The sequence below is a fragment of the Ruditapes philippinarum genome, unplaced genomic scaffold, assembly GCF_026571515.1.
Source record: "Ruditapes philippinarum isolate M1 unplaced genomic scaffold, ASM2657151v2 ctg54_1_1_1_1, whole genome shotgun sequence".
NCBI classification, from domain to species: Eukaryota; Metazoa; Mollusca; class Bivalvia; order Venerida; family Veneridae; genus Ruditapes; species Ruditapes philippinarum.
In genome coordinates this window covers 192,654-212,695 of record NW_026866108.1, presented here as the reverse complement: position 1 = coordinate 212,695, position 20,042 = coordinate 192,654, and the positions used below count along the sequence as shown (strand labels likewise).

General features: G+C 30.4%; 2 protein-coding genes across 2 annotated transcripts in view; one reads left to right on the top strand and one right to left on the bottom strand.

Annotated features, from left to right (window-relative positions):
- Positions 1-2,703: 2,703 nt before the first annotated feature.
- LOC132731368 (protein DDB_G0287365-like) lies at positions 2,704-17,286 on the top strand. The gene is made up of 26 exons (XM_060717541.1): positions 2,704-2,882; positions 3,003-3,219; positions 3,752-3,930; positions 5,403-5,568; positions 5,889-6,065; positions 6,291-6,524; positions 7,356-7,460; positions 7,616-7,788; positions 8,412-8,612; positions 8,785-8,915; positions 9,776-9,845; positions 10,272-10,406; positions 11,065-11,194; positions 11,358-11,421; positions 11,803-11,838; positions 12,308-12,418; positions 12,888-13,071; positions 13,397-13,505; positions 13,752-13,858; positions 14,211-14,413; positions 14,766-14,936; positions 15,164-15,323; positions 15,550-15,615; positions 16,428-16,530; positions 16,836-16,946; positions 17,053-17,286. The coding sequence occupies exons 1-26, from the start codon at positions 2,751-2,753 to the stop codon at positions 17,220-17,222; spliced, it is 3,645 nt and encodes a 1,214-aa protein (XP_060573524.1). The 5' UTR covers positions 2,704-2,750; the 3' UTR covers positions 17,223-17,286.
- LOC132731369 (E3 ubiquitin-protein ligase MIB2-like) overlaps positions 16,286-20,042 on the bottom strand; it is an 18,741-nt gene continuing 14,984 nt past the window's right edge. The window contains exon 19 of the mRNA XM_060717542.1: positions 16,286-19,486. Coding sequence (XP_060573525.1) covers positions 19,443-19,486 — 44 coding nt within the window. The 3' untranslated portion in view covers positions 16,286-19,442. The remainder of the gene's footprint in view (positions 19,487-20,042) is intronic.

The window sequence follows — 20,042 nt, the reverse complement described above, 5'->3', positions numbered from 1 at the left end:
ATAAAATACTTTTACCGTGTAGTTTTTATTTTATTAACATTTGAAAATATATGGTATCATATTTGCTATTAAATTTGGCATTATTTAGTAAAAAAAATACCTACAAAAATTATATTATTAAAATGAAACACTTTTTTCTTCCATTAGGGATCTGGGAGATTAATAAAATATGTTAAAAAGAAAAAAAAAAGAAAGAAAAAAAGTTGCCCCTTCTGGGGTTCGAACGCACGCCCCCCAGTTTCAATACACTTTACAGTGATTCTAGCTCATTTCAAAGTGGAGATAGTGCATTAGGGGTGTACTACCTTAAAGTCAAAAAATCTGTATATTCTGTTAAAATATTATCGTAAGTATGACTTTAAGAATTGATATCTAACTGCATGTCTGTAATTGTTAAGTAGGGTTGAAATTCATCTTCATCTGTTGTGGTGGCATAATGTTGTTTCATGTTAAGTAAAGTCTGATTAATAGAAATAATATTCCCTGATATCTGATTAAGATAATGTGAAAATTGTTTTGTATCATAAACGAGAATAGCAGACCAATGGGCTTTAGTTATTGAAATTCATTAACTTTAGAAAATATAACATTTTCATAGTCTGTCATAGCCCTTGCACAAACGATTAAACAGAAAAGTAAGATTATCTTGTCTGAAAAATATACATAGGCAATGTTTTAAAAGAGAGAAAAAAAAGTAAAATGAAGGAAATTTATTTAAATTATATCTCTCGGAAGGGAATTATGTATTTTGAAAAAATGATTTCAAACAGACATTTTTATATTTTAAAGAGACCTTCTTAATGATGTATATGACGTAAATATCTCAAATATCTGTACCATGTTTTTTGTCTGAAATTTAAATTTAAACTTTTATGACAATAAAAAAACTTATGGACTTAATCGTGCCATTCAAAGCGTAGTCTTTTGTATGTTTCTCTACATTATGCTATGTAGGGTATAACAGTTGATCTTTTCTCATAGAGACAATTATGTAATAAAAAGTACAACACTTAATGTGTTTATTGACTTTATCATGCAGTTCAGAGCATAACATTTAGTATGTTTCTTATGTTATGTACAAAAACTTAAAGATTCTGTGTGTTGTAATTAAGGATGTAATATACAGTGAAATTTTATATATGTGTTGTAATAAAGATGTAATATACAGTGAAGTTTTATATATGTATATAATTATTCTTCTTAAACAATTTCCAATCATCCAATAATATGTTAAATATATACAGCAAATGTTTATATACATTATTACTGAACGTTAAAATTAATGCATTCACTTTTATTAAAAAAACTGGCTTAGACTTTATCGAAAATAAATTCCTAATAACCTCCTTTTATTTATATGAAATGTTAAATTCGGTAATATCTTTACAAATAATACTTTTTGAAACTTACACAATTGATAAATCTTTATTTTGAGCATCAGATCTATTATAAAAAAAAAACATAAAAATGCATTACAGGGAATATAATGTATTGCAGTGTATTTTCTTAATCTAGCAAAATAAATACAGGGTATAACATTGGTATAGTTTTCATTGAACTAATCATATAATACTGAGTATAACACTTTGTATGTTTTATTATTGTTTCAAATATAAATTGCAGGGTATAACACTGGTATGATTTCTCAAGGCATTTCTCATGTAATACATGATATAGCATTTGTTTGGTTTCTTAGGGGATTTTATTATGCAAATCAGTGTGTTTTCTTATGAACTTTATTATACAATACAGGATATGACACTTGGATTTTATTGACTCTGACATGTAATACAGCGCATAAAACTGTTTTCTTATTAACTAATATCAGTACACGTTTATGCAGATTGTGCTTTTACTTAATCATACAATAAAATGTTTAACATTTAGTATGTTCTATTTTGAACTTAATCATGCAATAAGTATTTAACAGCAAGTGCTTTTTCTTATAGACCTAAGTATACAATACAGGGTTTTAGTAATTCGTCATTATGAATACTGCATTGAATTTTGAGTTGCATGCAAACAATATTAGAATCGCAATTTTACAAAATCCATCTTCCCAAGGTGCTTAATGTTGTTTAACAAGGTGTAGTGATAAACGAAATTGCTTGTCATACAATCAGTTACTTTGTTCTTTCTTCTTGGAAGTGTTTTAGGTGGCGTCGTAAAACTGAATCAATGCAAGTCATAGTCGCTTTCAAAAGGATTGCATTTCAGTTTAATCTAGCTATGATAAGACATTTTAAATTTCTGATATGGATTGTTTAGTCTTTCTAAAGATAAAACTTTAAAACCAAAGTCAAATTAAGTTCATATCATTACTACTAAAACGCTGTACTGTTTACTTTTTATATTGTAAAGAACTTTTCTCAAACAAACAGTTCCAGTGAGAAAGAAATAGTAGTGTCTAAAACACAACATTTCATTTGTAAAATGTGAGCTGTATGTATGACTATGAGTTGTTAATCCTCTAAAATTGTTTTAAAGAACTTAGTGTACTAAAATTTATTTTGTAATTTGTAATGATAAACTTTAGTGTAATGTGTCACTTAAGATAGCGAGAATGCTAGTAAAACAAACACCTTTTCATGTCCCATTTTGGTGATGTGATGATGATATCAAACTTTTAAATTGATAAGTTAAATAGAATGTTGTCTTAAATAGGATTGAGATAAGAATTCCAAATACATTCATATGAGTGTCCTATTTTGTACTACTGGTTCCATAGACCAATTTTGACAAGAGAAGTCATGGCGCCTTCTTTTTGTAGTTTGGTATTTCTCCTATTTCTGACAGACTATTGCTTTTCGCTTTGTCCTCATCAAGATAGGCATCTCCATCTAAAACATTGGTCAAACGTTCATACATGGCCTCATGGAAAGGTAAGATGAAAAAAACTCTTATTGATTTTATTGTATCAATATTATGACTGATATGAACATAAGTGTTTCAAAATATATGAAATCATGAATAGTTTTTATTACAGCATTTGCTTTTTGCAGCCAAAGCAACATTCACCTGTGGTTATATCTTCAAATGTACTATTAGATGAACAGCCTCCTGATCTTCATAGTATTAACATTACATCTACTGGAAGACTAGTGTGGAGTCCACATGCTAATATCACATTGCGTACAAAATTCATTTACATAAATGGAAGACTGGATATCGGGTCTGAAGTGTGTCCATTCACTGGGACTGCCAAGATTATACTTACAGGTCACACCTTTCTTTGCTTTGCTCTGTGTTCTTGTTTGCTTTAATTTGTGTTCTTTGTTTTCTGTGTTGGTGGTTATAGTACCACTGCTTCGGCTTTTTTTTTTGTTCCGCTTATTCTCTGAAATATTTGTGCCCCTTCAGATTCAGCTTCAGTAATTCATGTGGGATATAAACCGATGCAAAGATGAAAATTGTTTCGTTTTCAATATTCTATGAACAAACTAAATGAATCTATTGCGATGTTCAATTCATTGTTTTTGAAGGATTTCTACTTTCTAAATTAATTAATGAAATGATAATGTTTCCTTTTTTATTGCTTTTTATGTTAAGTTAAAACAACTTAAATAGTTCTTCTTGTATATCATTAAATGACCTAGTTATAAGTTGAATCTCAAAAAATAGAACACAAACAATACGTCATATCGATTACTTCCCTTTCTTTAAATACTAAATAATATAGTGTTTTAGATATTACACTTTATGTGTACCTTTATGAATATGGATATTCACTGTAATTTGTAAAATTTTACAGGCCGCAGAGGTGAATTCAATTTCCGGGATCATATGAACATGGTTATAGGGGATAAAGTAATTGTTGTTGCTGAAGGAGGTACAATAGAAATCCATGGACAACCTAAGTTACCATGGACAAAATTGACTAAAACAGTTCCAGTCTTGTCAAAGAAAACTGGCATCATATTTGACCATATTGTAAGATGAAACTTTTGCTACCTCTATCACATAATTATTAATGTTGGAATTTATAGATTTCTTGCTTTCTCGAATAACTCAGCTAAAACAAATAACTGACTTGATTTCTAATGAGAATACCAATACATGTCTTAATTCCTAAAGGAATCTGGAATATGTTGATGATTAAAAGAGATTGTATCTTTTAATGAAACAAGACTTGGTATTGATTATAAAAGTGTTTTCCCGCTGTTAACCTTTGAAACATTCATTGACAAATCAAACTTGTTCAATATCACATAAATGAAATGATTTACGAGAAAAGATATCAGACTTACCTTTGTATGTTAAACTCGTTTAATGAGGAAAATAATGAAAATAACAAAAACTAATTTATTTTCTGTCAAATAAATGTATTATATACCCCGCCAGCAGAGCAACAGATAAGGCGCGTATTTGCGTATTTACTAAAACCCATCTAAAAAAAATAAAAATACGCAGTTGTCTTAAAGATCCATGCATATTGTCGCCATCACAAAATTTACCAGTCGTTCGCTCGTAGTTTTGAATGTTATCAGGACTTAGTAATCGACGGTCCCCGGTCTTAAAAGTCATATCAATTAAGCACAAGACCGTAAATTTAATCTACTCGAGGCGACGGTCTTTACAGACCAACAGAGACCGTTGATTTTGCAGAGACCATCAAGTAGTAGGTTAATCTGTATCAAAAGACGCTCTGAATGCCATATGGCATTGTACAAAAGGGGACGAAAGAAAAAAAAACAAAGAGATTTGAAACAATAAGCGAGTTGATAAATGATTTCCAGTGACAACATGTTACTATGTAATTCTTTGCAACTAAACTTGTTTTATTTGAAGTCTGACATAGATTTCATATGTGCATTTTTTATATAAATATTTAAAATGTTGTGAAAAATTCAGAAAATTGATAAATGAAGTAAGTAGCCTATATTAACTTTTTTAAAAACAGTTTATGCTTTTTTGGTATTAAAGCCATGAAATTCGTATCTTCATAATTTAATACCCAATGGATCTTAAAATTGTAGGGTACTGGTTTTAGAATACCCAATGAAATAGAGCAAATACCCAATTGCAAATGAAATAATGGAGTAATACCCAATTCATTTTCAAAGCTTATCTGTTGCTCTGTATTTTTATTGAGATATGTGTAGATTACAAGGTTACACTGTAATCTATACATACTCATATTTCTATAAAAATACGATAACTATAACATTTGTGAATTATTGTCATTCATTTGACAAAATTACGAAGACTTGAAAAAAGACTTCCTATCTGTTTCTTTCCTTAACTAATTAAATAGATGTGTATTTTTTTTATTTCAAATGCCATAAAATTATATATTTATTTTTAAACTTATTAACGGTATGAAGAATATTCTCGGGGTGACATTAAATGAAACTGGTAAACTTTTCTATCTTTCATCGTCTGTTGTATGTCAATCATTGCAGGATAGTGGAAATTTAGAAAATCAGAAATACGAGAACGGAATCATTGCTTACATTCTACGAATTGATTCACACAACAAAGTAACTGTTAAGGAATATGGAAGTTATGAACTAATCTCCACGTGGCAAGCAGCACAAGAAAAATCAAGATTTATAAATATGATCAAAAGTAAGTGGCGTGTATAACTTCCTATAAATATCTAACTACGCCAATTCTGTAAGTTAATCATTTCGATATTTGTACAAATTTCGATGAAATTTACATGTACGAATAATTAACAAAGGCTTGCATGAGGCCGAAATACGTAATGATATATAACATTTATCGGATTTATCCAATGACCTAAATAAATAATTTCAGAAAGAGAATTTTATTATATATCAACTTATTTTGCTGCAAAAATTGATTGCAAATAGAAACATGAAATTTTGTAAAAACGATGAAGGTTTTAAATAACTTTGTACACAGATTTTACCATTATGTTTCAGATATGAGCATGGGAGATATTTTAGCTTTAGGTATACATTATAATCTTAATGTTGACAACGGTAATATCGATGATGTGTACGATGCCTTTGAAGTATTAACAACTGGTCACGTGACTGGTAAAAGTGTTATAAGAGGCATTCGTAACCATGATGCTTATTCAGCTATTGTTTATAAAGGTAAAGTTCTTTCGAACTGAAATTATCATTATACGAATGTACAGAAATTTTCATTATAAGAATATTATCTCTATATTCAGTTTTCAATAACAATTTCTAATTGTTACCATGACAATTGAAGCAATTTGAAGGCTTTAAACAGAACGTCATAATAAGTAATGTAAACAAATATTATATAAAGGAAGATTGATGAATTTCTACTTGAAAATATCTTTTATATTGGAGAAACCGGAGGACAAACTAAATTCGTTGAGGACGTAACAAGATTTCGTTATAACGGTGACACCATGTTGTCTAGATCTGCTCTGCTACCGGAAGAGACATCAACTAAGGTATCTGTAGAAAGTTATGTTGACCAAAAACATTCCTGGCTCAGCTATCTTAATTTAAGGGTTTCAACTATTGATGGTGCATTCCCGAAATTGGATGTGATTGACGATACCAGCACTTGGATGCAAGGTTAAGACTTACTTATGCTAACGTCTTTACGTACAAATTAATAGAACTGTTTGCCAACCGAAAAGATAGTTACAGTTAAGTGTATTTAGTTATTGAGATAAAATTATTTTCGTATAATTAGGAATATAACAGGTACACAAGTTTGCAGACCTGCTGCGGTGTATTTATTTCTTTTCCAACAGTAAAACTTATGTAATTACATCATAAATGTTGGTTAAACAACAAAAAGAAAACAATACAACTATAACGTAGCAGGTGGTTTGCTTTGTGAAATTGTATGTTGGCAAACCGACAATATGTAAACTTAGCAAAGTTATGCATAAAAGTATGTAAATCTAGTTGATCTAGAAGTAAATAGTCTTCGATGACTATGCTGTATTAGAGTTTTATATTGATGTAGAGTACTGAAATATCACCATTTGTTAATTAATGTTAAGTACATGTTATTAGTACATTACGTTGTGATTGACATTAAAGATATAATATAATCATCTTTAAGTAAAATAAAAATAGTTTAATCACAATAATTCAGTGAAAGCAATCTAACTAAATATGCCTTATTTGAATAAAAGAGTGAATAAAGAAACAATGTATGGGAAGCTGCGTTCCCTTTTACAGGTCAATTAAAAATTATCATTTTTAATGGCACTATATAGTCATATTATGACCACTTATGGTGTGTAGTACAGATGATGTACTTAGTGTGAATCAATCATATGTTTACTTTATAATTATTACAAAAAGACTGTGAAGCAGTGATCATTATTTTCTAACATCGAATTTCAGTGTAGTATTTCTTAAATACAGAGTTGAAAATATTCTCATGCATAGGTGACAAAGTAGTGCTCACATCTACAGACTATGACTGGAAACAAGCTGAAGAAGCAACCATCGTGCACTGTTCTGATTGCTCTAATAAACAAATTAGAGTAGATCGTGAGTATCTGCAGTTTATTTTCTACTCACTTAAATTTAGTGCTGATCAATATCTCTTGAAACATATAGGTTATATATCAAAATTTATTTTTAAAATAAATATAGTTCATTGTGGATATGTAATATTTGAAAGAAATATTTACCTATCATTTTAGTTGAAACAAAATATGAGCATTGGGGAACTATGATAAACAGAGTAGACGAACGGGGAGAAGTGGTATTGTTGACGAGAAATATTGTAATAGAAGGAGAGGTGGAAGATACGTGCGTACAGAGCAATGGTAATTGCCACAAATATAAAAGCGACACTTTTGGCGGACATTTTAAGGTGATGACAGCAACTGAATCATCCTTTGTAGAAAACTGTTTTTTTTGGGGGGGGTGATTGTATGATTACATGAGAAACATAATTTCAAATTTTATAGCCGGCTTTAAACTTTATAAAATTTATTTGAAGCTGTGAAGAATTTTAAGACATCTGATAAGACTGTCTATGCTCTTAACATAAAATAGATTTGCTAATTTTTATTATTATAAAAGGTAACTTTTGAAATCAGCATATTTTATTCCTTCAGAAATACAACGTGTCTGATGGATTTATATTTACTTAAAAAGTGTTAAAGCAACTAGTTTCACCTCTAGACAGCTTGCACATTATATTCAAAAGATATGCAATGCAAGAAAGCAAAATAATATTAAATCGAATGCAAAAGTGTAATGTTTTTAATTCATGATATAAGTTGAAAGTGTTTTATATTTGTTTAAAAGAAATAATATGTGGCTTTTATCCTTTGTGAAATATAGTAAACTATAATTGTCGTGGAACGAAAGATGTGTTCAGTGTTCAAATTTTTTTATTTAAATGGTCTTTCGATAAATGTTATTTTTGCATGTTTAACTTTTATTTATGACAAATATAATATTTATAATTTGAACATTATATAATGATAGTTTCTACGTGGATCAACTGTGCACATAGAAGGAGCGGAATTGTATCATATGGGGCAACAAACTGATGTCGGGCGATATCCCCTACATTTTCACATGGGTTTTGATATGAGAAATATGACACATCCGCCTTACATTAGAGAAAATTCCATTCATCATTCATTCTCCCGCTGTGTCACTGTTCATGGAACACATGGCGTAATGGTATGTCAATATTATAACCAATGTTTTAAAAACCACACCATTGAATTTGATTTTTTGAAATCAATGTAGATAAAATAACAAAATCAATCAGAAAAAAGAACTTCAAAGAAACAATTAAACCAAATCCTGATTTAACGAAATTTTATCTTGTGTTTCTTTTAATTCTTACCAGGTTAAAGACAACGTTTGTTATGACACAAAAGGTCATGCTTTCTTCATAGAAGATGGAGGAGAACATGATACAACTTTTGATGGAAATTTGGCTGCAAGTGTGCGAAAAGGCTCCCTTATTCCTTCAGATCAGTAAGTTTGAATGTCATTTGACTGGTACGTGATGTTTAAAAATATATTATATTATATAAAAAAACGAGGTTTACAATAATTACATCAATTTAGATCGGGTCACTAACTACAACCATCTTTTGACCAGCGGATAGTTATGTATTTTCGAACAAATATTTGGGAAAAAATGTGTTTGACTTAACTATAATTAGGCCATACTTTACCAATCTGCATTCCTACCTATCTAGCTTTCAATGTATATTTTTCTTCTTTACACCTTAAAGTGTAAATAAAGCACAATGCGTAACTTCAATGCAGATTTAGGAAGAATGGAAAGACACACCAAAAGAATACTACAAAAATATAAGAAAGAAACATGAAGTAAGTTTTGTGTGATTAATGCTTCCGAGGGATCACTTTGTTTCCAGATTTTATACTTCACAACAGCAGGTGTCAAGTGCTGTGTGGCAGCTGTAACAAGTTGCCCCGTACTTAACTTCATTGTTGTTATATTTTCTGGTCCTTCGGGATCATTGATGCTAGCACTATTAAATGTTGAGAATTGAGTACCGCTCAGGCCGGTGCTAGGGGGCGTGAGGGATTTGCATATATTCATTATCCCTCATGTACAGACTCAATCATCTGCAATTCTCTCGTAATTTTGTTGTGATTAATGCTATGAGGGATCACTTTGTTTCCAGATTTTTTTAACTATTACACCCCAGTTTGAATTTCTTATAAATATTACATATATTTTAAATTATTATGTTATATTTTTATTATAATTGCTAATTTTCATAATATGATATACCGTATTGTATAACGATTATCAGTTGAAATTATATAAGATTGTACAAAATGTATCTTTGTTTTTGTAATAGAAAACCTGCTTGTTTCTGGATAACTAGTCCGTTAACAAAAATGAGGAACAACGTAGCTGCCGGGGGAGCGGTTAGTCAAGTGTTTATATTATCTCTATACAATTTTCATAATGACCGATTAAACAATTTATAAAATCTAGCTGTTAATCAATTATTTTAGTTAAGGTTACCTTGTGTGGCATTTAATGCACGCCTTCCCATAGTTGATTTACTTTATCATCGTAAGTAATAACTATTATGTCTAACAGTTTTTACTAAAGGGGAATTAATAGTTACAGTTAGATATAAAGAACATAGACACAATAGCTGTTCTCTGTATTATGATATAGCTTGTTGTAAGTTTCATATATCCATTGTCTTCTTCTTTTATAAAAAGGAGAAAAATATCAAACTTTACCCGGAGCCCTGCTCTTGCAATAACCTTACTTCTGAGGTGCTGTTTTCTAATTTTTGTATTTAAAAAAAAATAAAATAATGTTGTTGATACATTTTCAAGGGGCATGGAATATGGTACATTTACCCAGTTGAACCTATTGGACCATCTAAAGGTCTCGGATTTTTCAAACCACACGAAGCTGATAGAACTCCTATATCTGAATTTGACAACAATGTCGTACATTCACAGGGATTGGTCTGTTTATGTTTTAACCATATTCTTAGTTAATTAACATTCGTGTGACATTGTCTTTTCTTTGCATGAGATTGAATTTTAAGATATTTATTATTTTGTATAAATAATAATCTACCATTAGAATTGACTTATGTTTGTATCAAAAATGAAAGTATTAATATCAAGAAATTGTTGCAAGTATCTGATTGTCTCATGTCGCTTGAACCTTGTATCTCTTGTATTTGTTTCTGTTTATAATTGTGATAATTTACATATTAAAAATTATATTATCTTTGTCAGGAAATATTATAATTATTATGAGAAACGTTAGCAATATTTAATCATTTAAAGGAATTGTCTTTTTAAACATGTCCTTCACATCTTAAATATAAAATTGATTGGACGATTTATTTAAAAACCACTGATACTCGAGAAATGACCAGATGGTTCTCCTGTGCAATTAAAGTCTGCTGGCTGTTCAGGCTGTTTACATCAAGCTAATCACACACGTTAATTTGTTATTCTTATAAGGGTGGCCTGCTGTGCAATTTTCCATCATCAAGACCCCACAGATAATTCAACGTAAACAGAAATAATAAAAGAGAACATGAACAATTAACACTGCTGTTAGATTGTGAATATAAGCAAAGCAATTGTTTTAAGTAAATCTATTTTTCAGACTGGTTTGTTCGTAGATCATCGTTTGATGCCCGATGGCAGTGCTGACCAAAACAATGCCTACCTGCCTAAAGCGAACCCACTTGATGAAAAATCTAAAGACGTTGAAGTAAAACTCTTCCGATTAACTGGTAAAGCAGCTGAAATTTCTTTCTTGTCACAAGTACACACGGTATATAAAATTGTAACGTTGCATTATATACTTTGATTGTTATGCATAAAATATCCAAGAAATGTGTATATTAACAGTAATTTAGAATGATGTCCGTATATGTGAGTATTTTTCTATTGTAGCATACAAGAATGTTATACAAAATGCGTGGCTTCGAGGTGGATGGTTCCATATTACACAATCATCGTAAGTATTATTGATCTAAATTAAACAATTATGAGTTGTCATGGTTGAGTGGTTTTAGTCGCTTACTTAAAATCACTTCCCCTCAACCTGTTTGCTCGATTCCCTTGTGGACGTTAGATTCTTTTATATGAGGAAGCTAGCTAGCTATCATAGATAAGGTCGGTGGTTCAAACCGGTTGCCCGCACGTGTCATTAAATCAAATACTGTTCTTAAAAGAAATTATAAACCGCACTTTCGAATTATCATTACATATTTATGACAAAGAATACAAGTATCTACAGTTTAACAATGCAATAACAAAAAAGTGCATTGTAATTTATCTATTTATCCTTAAAGCAATATTATATAAAAATGATTATTTAAATTTGACTTCATTATAGATTTGCGGACAGTCAAAAATCTCTTCAATATGCAAGGTTTGTAGCTTTGAATCGTTCGTAAATATAACTGAAAGAAAATTTAATGTGCTATGAAAATCATGTCCATTCATTTGACTAGAATACTCAGTGATTTAACTTATAATTGAGACTGGCATACCAAAATACATGTAAATATTTGGTGTTCTATACAGAAAGATAACTGTTGAAAGTATCATTATTTCAAACGGTTTAAGAATTAGATTATTCGTCTTTTGTGTACCTTTGACTTTAAATTATTAAAAAGAACATATTCCAAACATTTCCATTTAAATGCAAAGGCGTCTCATATAATCAAAATAACCATTTCCCGTTTTGACATGATCCGTGTTTTAGTGGTACTCATTTGACAATTGTTTTCAAAAGGTAAATAGTGATCATTGTAGAAAAACCTCTTAAAATTATAATATCTGTAATCTATACTTTGTATTTTGCTTGTGTTATAAAAACAAGTGTTTTAACTTTACAGATCAACGAATCAAAATCAATTTGTTTCCAATAGCTTAATGATAGGTTTGTCTGAAAACCTAGGTAAACCATCAGTAAACTGGACCCGTTCTCTCCCAGTGTGGTATGACATGTAAGTTTTGAAATCCTGAAATATTAGCTTTATAAACAATGGTGAAAGTATAGGCTAAATCAGTTTCAGTACTTATTTAATATGCATCGACATCGACATGTAAAAAGTATCTACTGAATGCGTTTTGACGAGACACTGGCATATCTCAGATGGTTTTAGTTATATCAAACTGATACTGAGTGCAAAACCCACGGTCTTGGTTTACTAAACTAAGGAGTAAGATACAACAAGTCATTGCTTTGATTATGCTTGTGTATGAAATATATCTTATTTCCGGGTGTCTTTTTTTTCATCATGCGCTTGTTGCTTATAAAATAGTTTTAAAATTCCTACTGTGTAGTGACATTTATTCAATATTCACATAAATAAAACACAAATCAATTATACATCTGTTCAATGTTATTAAGGGCAAAGCATTTTGAACGCTTACGATACATCTTCCTTGTTGATCATCGTTCCCATATTTTAGACATGCGCCATTACAAGGATTTGTTTTCTACGATGGACCTGTGTATGGTGAGAATATATGGTTTGATGGTTTTATTTCAACAAAGCTGTATACAGCAGGGGCATTGTGTTACGACAGACTAAATGTTTTCAGCAGTTCATCTGTCAGTAATATCAGAAACGCTAAGTTCGGATTCGTTGATGGTGTAAGTATATCCCTTCTATTTGTATAAAACTAACTGTTCTTAGACCATTGTTAATTTTACGAGTGAATGTATTATTTGACATGCAAAAAACAGACATAAAACTTTATAATTTCTGATATTAAATGGTAAACATAATTGCACGTTTATCCCTGTTTCTAACCTGTCTGTAATCCTGCATTTATAAGACATTTAGATAAATTGATCACTTGATGAAGGTTTACAGAAACAAAACTAAATGATTTGTATTCGTGCCTTATTTATCAAAACTGCAATTGTCTTCGGTGCAATATAGACTCCTTTACAATAAATGTTCTTTGAACGTTAGCCAACAACTGGTAACCGTGTGTTTGACGGTGATGTTGGAATGCATGGTTATGCGAGGAAGGACGGTGATAAAGTAGCTACCAACAGAGACTACGACGGTTCGGTCACAGGTATAAATGTTCATGTCATTACACTCAAATTATGTTCAGCAAATTATACGCAACTGAGTCAAATATTTATTTCTCTTGACCGTTATATTCAATATTTTGACTGTGAACACGTTTTTCAAGTAAAATCTGTATTTGTTTAAATTTGAAGTGTGTTGAAGTTTAAACCTCAAATGCAAAATACTTACCAAACATGTATTTATTAAATTAAGATATCCCTGTGTAGGCCGATGTTTTTATTTTTTCAAGGTAACAAAATGGCCCAAGTTGTAAAACCATGGCCATTTTACGTAACACCACAATGTACATATAGACAAAATTGGGGAATGGCTATTTGTCCCAACACTTACGGAAAGGTAGGCTATATGTCAGTATAATGAAATAAAAAAAATGTCTTTTAAACAATACTCTTATAATTTCTTTTGTTTTAACGCGACCCTCGATATGTGATTGGCAATAACTTTATAAGTTATTTCAGTTTAAATGCTAGACATGATGTCAGGATCAGATGGTATGATACCAATAACTTGATGTTTGTTTATTTTAAATATCTACATAGTTGTCTTTTTGTGCTTCCAATATTTAAACACCTTGCATAACATATTACATATTCATTTGATAAAGTCACAAAAGCAAATGTTTATGATTTAGAGCATTAATCCTTAAATCAGACTAGGATGGTGTTATATTCTGGATAAATTATTTCAGCTGAGGCTGAGTATGGAACGTAAGTATAGAAACCATACATTTCCGATTATGGTACGTGATGATCTGCCATTAATTAACGAGACATTAGACGCCATAGAGTCAGCTGACTTCCTGGTTATACTTGGAGGGAGTAAAACATACAGCCTACATTGGACACATGTTATACCCACAACTCTATCTATCTTTAGTGATGGCATTGAAAGGTACTTTTGATACTTAACTATCAGTTTTAAAGGGAAACTATTGGCAGGTTTTGGCAGTTTTATAAGAAACTGTTTGCGTTTTAAAGAAGAAACTATTGAAACATTGAATTTTCAAGATACACAACTGAACTTATTGACAGTTTTTGGGGTAAACTATAATCAGTTTAAATAAGAAACTGTTGGCTAATTTTAAGAAAAACTATTGGCGGTTTTAAGGAGAAGCCGTTCACATTAGATTAGTTGAAGGGTTTAGCTAATATTGTCGATGTAATTAATGTAAATAGTTGTTTGTATCACCTGAAAAATCAAAATATTCTTAAATTTGGAGAAAAAATGTTTTTACATTATTTAGAGACAAGAATGTTCGTTTCGGGATTTGTCTACCTTTAGGAGCAAGGTTTGACTTGTATACGTATTCGCCAAAATATCTGCCGGATATCTCTCGTTGGGCAATCGCTTCATCTCTTCATGAGCTTGATATGAACAAAGACGGGACAAAATACTATCATGACACCAAAACAGGGTAAAATTATATATTGATACTTCTTATATAGAGTATAGTGTTAATTGTTGCTCTTTATTTTCTCAACATATATGTTAATATCGTAAAATCAAGCCTACAATTATGAATAACATTGTGATAATTGAAAGTATTTTTACTTACCTTCATGTATTTAAAAATAGTATAAAATCACAATAAAATTGGTATTTTCAATTATTTTATATTTTCAACAAATTTTTGAATTTCAGAATGTTGTATTTCAACTTCGTCAATGAACATGTTAGACACACTAATGATACAAACCCATGTCCAGGGAATTGTCCGATGGTAACAATCAAAATTCTCCATGGTAACTTGAACGATGCTGATTGTAGGTCAAGGTTATATCATACCGTTAAACATGGAGATGTAAGTATTATATTGTGTTACATTAAATTAGAAAATATTGAATGCTGATACTGACATAAAGAAAGAGAAAGATATTGGGTGTAAATATTTGCTAATTTACATGTATATGTTCTTACAATAAGCAAATCTCAGAAATTCTAACAGAAGTAGTTGTTTAAAGTTAAAAAAATCATTTTAAACACCATTTGTATGCAATATTTAACATGTGTTGCATTTTTTTATTCAGAATAGAGCGATAACAATTCCCCACAACAATCAGCATTTTGGTGCGACAAGCAGGCATCCTCCTCCGGTAACATTCTTTTTATTTTCACGATTTTTACATATAACATCCGTTAACATGTTTACACTTCACGATTTTTACATACATCATCCGGTAACATTCTTTACATCTTGCGATATTTACATATATTTTCCGGTAACATTCTTTACATTCCGGTAACATTCTTTACATCTTCACGATATTTATATTTAACCTCCCGTTAACATTGCTTACATCTTAACGATATTTACATATATCCTTCGATAATTTTTGTTTACATCTTCACAATGTTTACATATAACATCCGGTAACATTTTTTACATCTTCACGATATTTACATATGACCTCCGTTTACATTCTTTATATCTTCACAATATTTACATATAACCTCCGGTAACATTCTTAACATCTTCATGATATTTACATATGACCTCCGTTTACATTCTTTACATCTTCACGATATTTACATATGACCTCCGTTTACATTCTTTACATCTTCACGATATTTACATATGACCTCCGTTTACATTCTTTATATCTTCACGATATTTACATATAATATCCGGCAACATTCTTTACATATTCACGACACTTTTATATAACCTCCATTAACATTCTGTACATCTTCACGACATTAAAATATAACCTCATTGTGAATTTTTTTTTGTTGGAAGTCTGTTTTAAATATAAGAAATCAGTACACATTTTTATCATTTTATTGACTCGTTAACCTTTCCTGTTATAATCATTTCATCAAAACATAAAGTTTGCTGTAAAACAAACTTCAGACTTGTTGAGTAGAATATAAAGATATTACTTATTTAAAATAAAATGTACTTCAGACATGGGGTGCAGGACCAACAAAACCTTTCATCAATCGTATTCCGGTAGACGGTGACTGGGGTTTATGGACACAGTGGAGCTCGTGCTCAAAAACATGTGGCGGTATGACAGCGACGTGTTCTTTTGACTTCTAACAGATTTAGCCATAGAAACAATTCATGTTTCTTTACATGTTTCTTGGGCATTGTTCAATTGCTAAGTTGAAAAAGTACATTCCCATCTACTAAAAAATATTCAGAGCATAAAACAAATATAACACAGCAGCAGAAGCTATGAAAATAACAGAAATATATTTTTATTACATTTCGTGTTTCAATGAGCTTGAAATATATGGATCAGAATCTGTATGTGATGCTTTCTTTAATGCTTACTGTACTGAAGTGTTTGTATCAATTGTACTTGTAAAGGTGGTCAACAGGAACGGACGCGGGCATGTGACTTCCCAAGGCCAGCACATGGAGGTCATAACTGCCACGGAGACGTAAGGGGGCAGCGTTCGTGTAACAGTCTTCATTGTCGTAAGTATATGATAAGATTTGAAATTTATTACTTCAATACTTAAATCTTGATCACTTCATGCATTTTAAATGACAAATACATGAGATCGTTTTATTACATTTTCAGCGGTGGATGGAGGTTTTTCTCTTTGGTCTCAATGGTCTACTTGTATGAAATCAAGTGGTTGTCAGGGTTACAAGAAACGCATGCGCACTTGCACATCACCATCACCGGATTATGGCGGTCTTTATTGTCATGGATCAGATGACGAAGTAGAGACATGTATCACGTGTTAATAAACGTGCGATTAATTTTAATTAAGCATTGAATTTCCTTAACTGATTAAAATAAAGTATTTGTTGCTTATTCGTTCATAATACATCATATGAGTTGGGTATAACATTGTGGAAAAAATGCTCACATATTTGCCTCAAAAATAGCAAATAATTTAGCCTTTACTATTGTAAAATTCAATGTTAAAGACCCATAATATGCCGAAAAGAAGCTTTAATTTTCATTTCTCAAAAGCTGTCTTTTTTTAAGTACTTTTGTAGTTTCAAAATTTTTTAACAATTGCCCAATTTCCTTAACCATCTTTTCTTTTGTCGCTGGCAATAAGTACAATTAGTGATTTAGTATTTTGTATGGAAGCCAAAATATTACTTTGTTTACATTTTGCTACTTTGGTTACACATTATTTCACATTAAGTGATCCTTTTCATGTAACCAGCATTTAAAATCCTCTTAAATCATTATTTAAATGTTAAAAAGCTCATGTTTCCTCAGTCTAAAGAAGTAAAAATCAATGTACTTATCATATAGCTGGTTATGATTCGGAAGTTTTAATGCCGTCAAAAATGTGACGAAGACACTGCCGTCAAAAATGTGTCAAAGACAACCAAGATAAACTATTTGATAGACAAAAATACGACATTCCAGGATAAAACAAATGAGAGTCATTTGAATAAAACGACAAAATGAGATATACGTACTATACAATCCAGCTTAATAAACACAAAAGTGACGAGAAGTAGAGTAAGCAAAATTGTACATTCTATAATCTGTGAAAAATAAAGCAAACTTAATATCCTGTAACATCATGTAAAAAGAAAAAAACGATTTATAAAATCGCTTGTAAAAAATATCACTAAATACAAACTTCCTCAAATGTTAATCAGTTCATTCATTTCTTAGCATAAATTATTTGAACTCTATTATACACTGTATTAGTTAAATATCGGTCATAGCTTTTTCTTGTATGTGTAGATTGCATTTGAAAAATATACCAATGTGTCAACAGTGCAATACTATGAACAAATATCAGAAAGAAATGTGATAATCGAGGTTACATAATCAATTTGCTGGACAAGTATGATATCTAAATATGATTTAATTTAGTATTTAATAGAACAACTTTAAGAAAAAAAGATAATATGTAAAAGGAAAAGCATATCAATAAAATAGCTTAATGAATGGGTTAAAATGCCACAAATCTGTTTATAATTCATTGCTAAAGCGACAAAGATATCTATATAAATCAATATATAATATAAAATAAAGAATAACTGTGACGTCAGACTAACAGAGCAACAAAATGCTTTCACCATTGTTAATACGACTTGCTATATATTAAACGACGTTGAATATCTAGTTTTATCTGATCTATTCAACATTGACATTACATTAATTATTATTATTTAATGATAAACAAGGCACTAATCAAGCAAGATATCACAGAAATCAAAGTACAACCGTTTTACACATGAATGACATCATTCAACACCGTTAAAGTGTTGTCTTTTTATTGATAATGTACTGTAAAACACTATGTTTTCGCCACCACACAATTGCAACTTTATTGGTTTTCTGTTCCGTGTTTCACGTATTCGTTTTGCATATTTTGCATTTGTAATTATTCATGATACAATGTAACAACATCACTCAACACGAACTGTAATTCAAATAAATTTCTCGTTCTCATGAACGTTTGTTGGCAAACAAACTGTCTGGTGAAAACACAGTATTATAACCCTTTTTATTCAATCATCTTATTATCACGGACAATTGCACGATCCTTATCAAAAGACGAAATAATGATTTTTATCAGGATTACAAAATGTGATTACATATTGATAACTGGACAATAAAGTGTTACTATTTTTTTTTTAAATTTAACTCGCGTTAATAATGTCACAGTTTTGTGCGTTAAACACAAAACGCTAGTTTGATAGTACATGTAATTACAGTATGTACTGTTCATCATCCATTACTAAAAAAAAAACGTTTCCTCACATAAAGCTGATGATACTTTCGACTCGAAACGTTGTGTGTCTTAATAAAACAATACATTTTTATTTTATACAGGATTCACATTTACATAAAAGGACACACTTATAACATGATTGTAAAGATTATTGTAGTCAAATACATTAATAACTTAATAAGTAGATATAGTCAAAAACTATTTTTGAAAATCATCTACATTTCGTTTTCATTCCATAGACCCAAGTTGTAGATTACTGCACTTTACATGGATCTTGCAAAACAAGGCGGCGTCCCTCTGAAATAAATATCAATAATAAGAGTGTTAAATCACTTTATAATATTAGATAATCAACCATCAAATTATAATCTATCATTCAGAAAAAATTGTTTTGCTTTATGAGTTTAAAAATAGTATCTTTCAATTCATTTTTTTTTCATTTCATATTTATAAAAATATTCTTTAGGCTTTATATGACACTTACATTTATTAGCGTAACAATTCAGAAATTAAGCAAGGGTATTGTACTCCAGTATGTTTTAAACACTATAAAGAAAGTTAGCACCGTGTACATGTATAGTTGCCGTCGTATATTTGGTTAATTTAAACCTAAGGGTCGTGACTTTAGGAAACTTTGAAAATGTCCAAAATACGTTTGTTGATCTACAAACGAAATGTCTACACCTAAGACCTTTTTTGGATGAAGCCCCGGTGTCATAATGTGACATAAAGATATAGGAATGGAGAATTTTAAAACTGTTTCGGTTTCAGAGAAGACGTTTAAGCTCTTTCTATATTAGATTATGTGAGAAAAGAAGATGTATAGAAGATAAGCTTTTGACCTTTCTGTCTT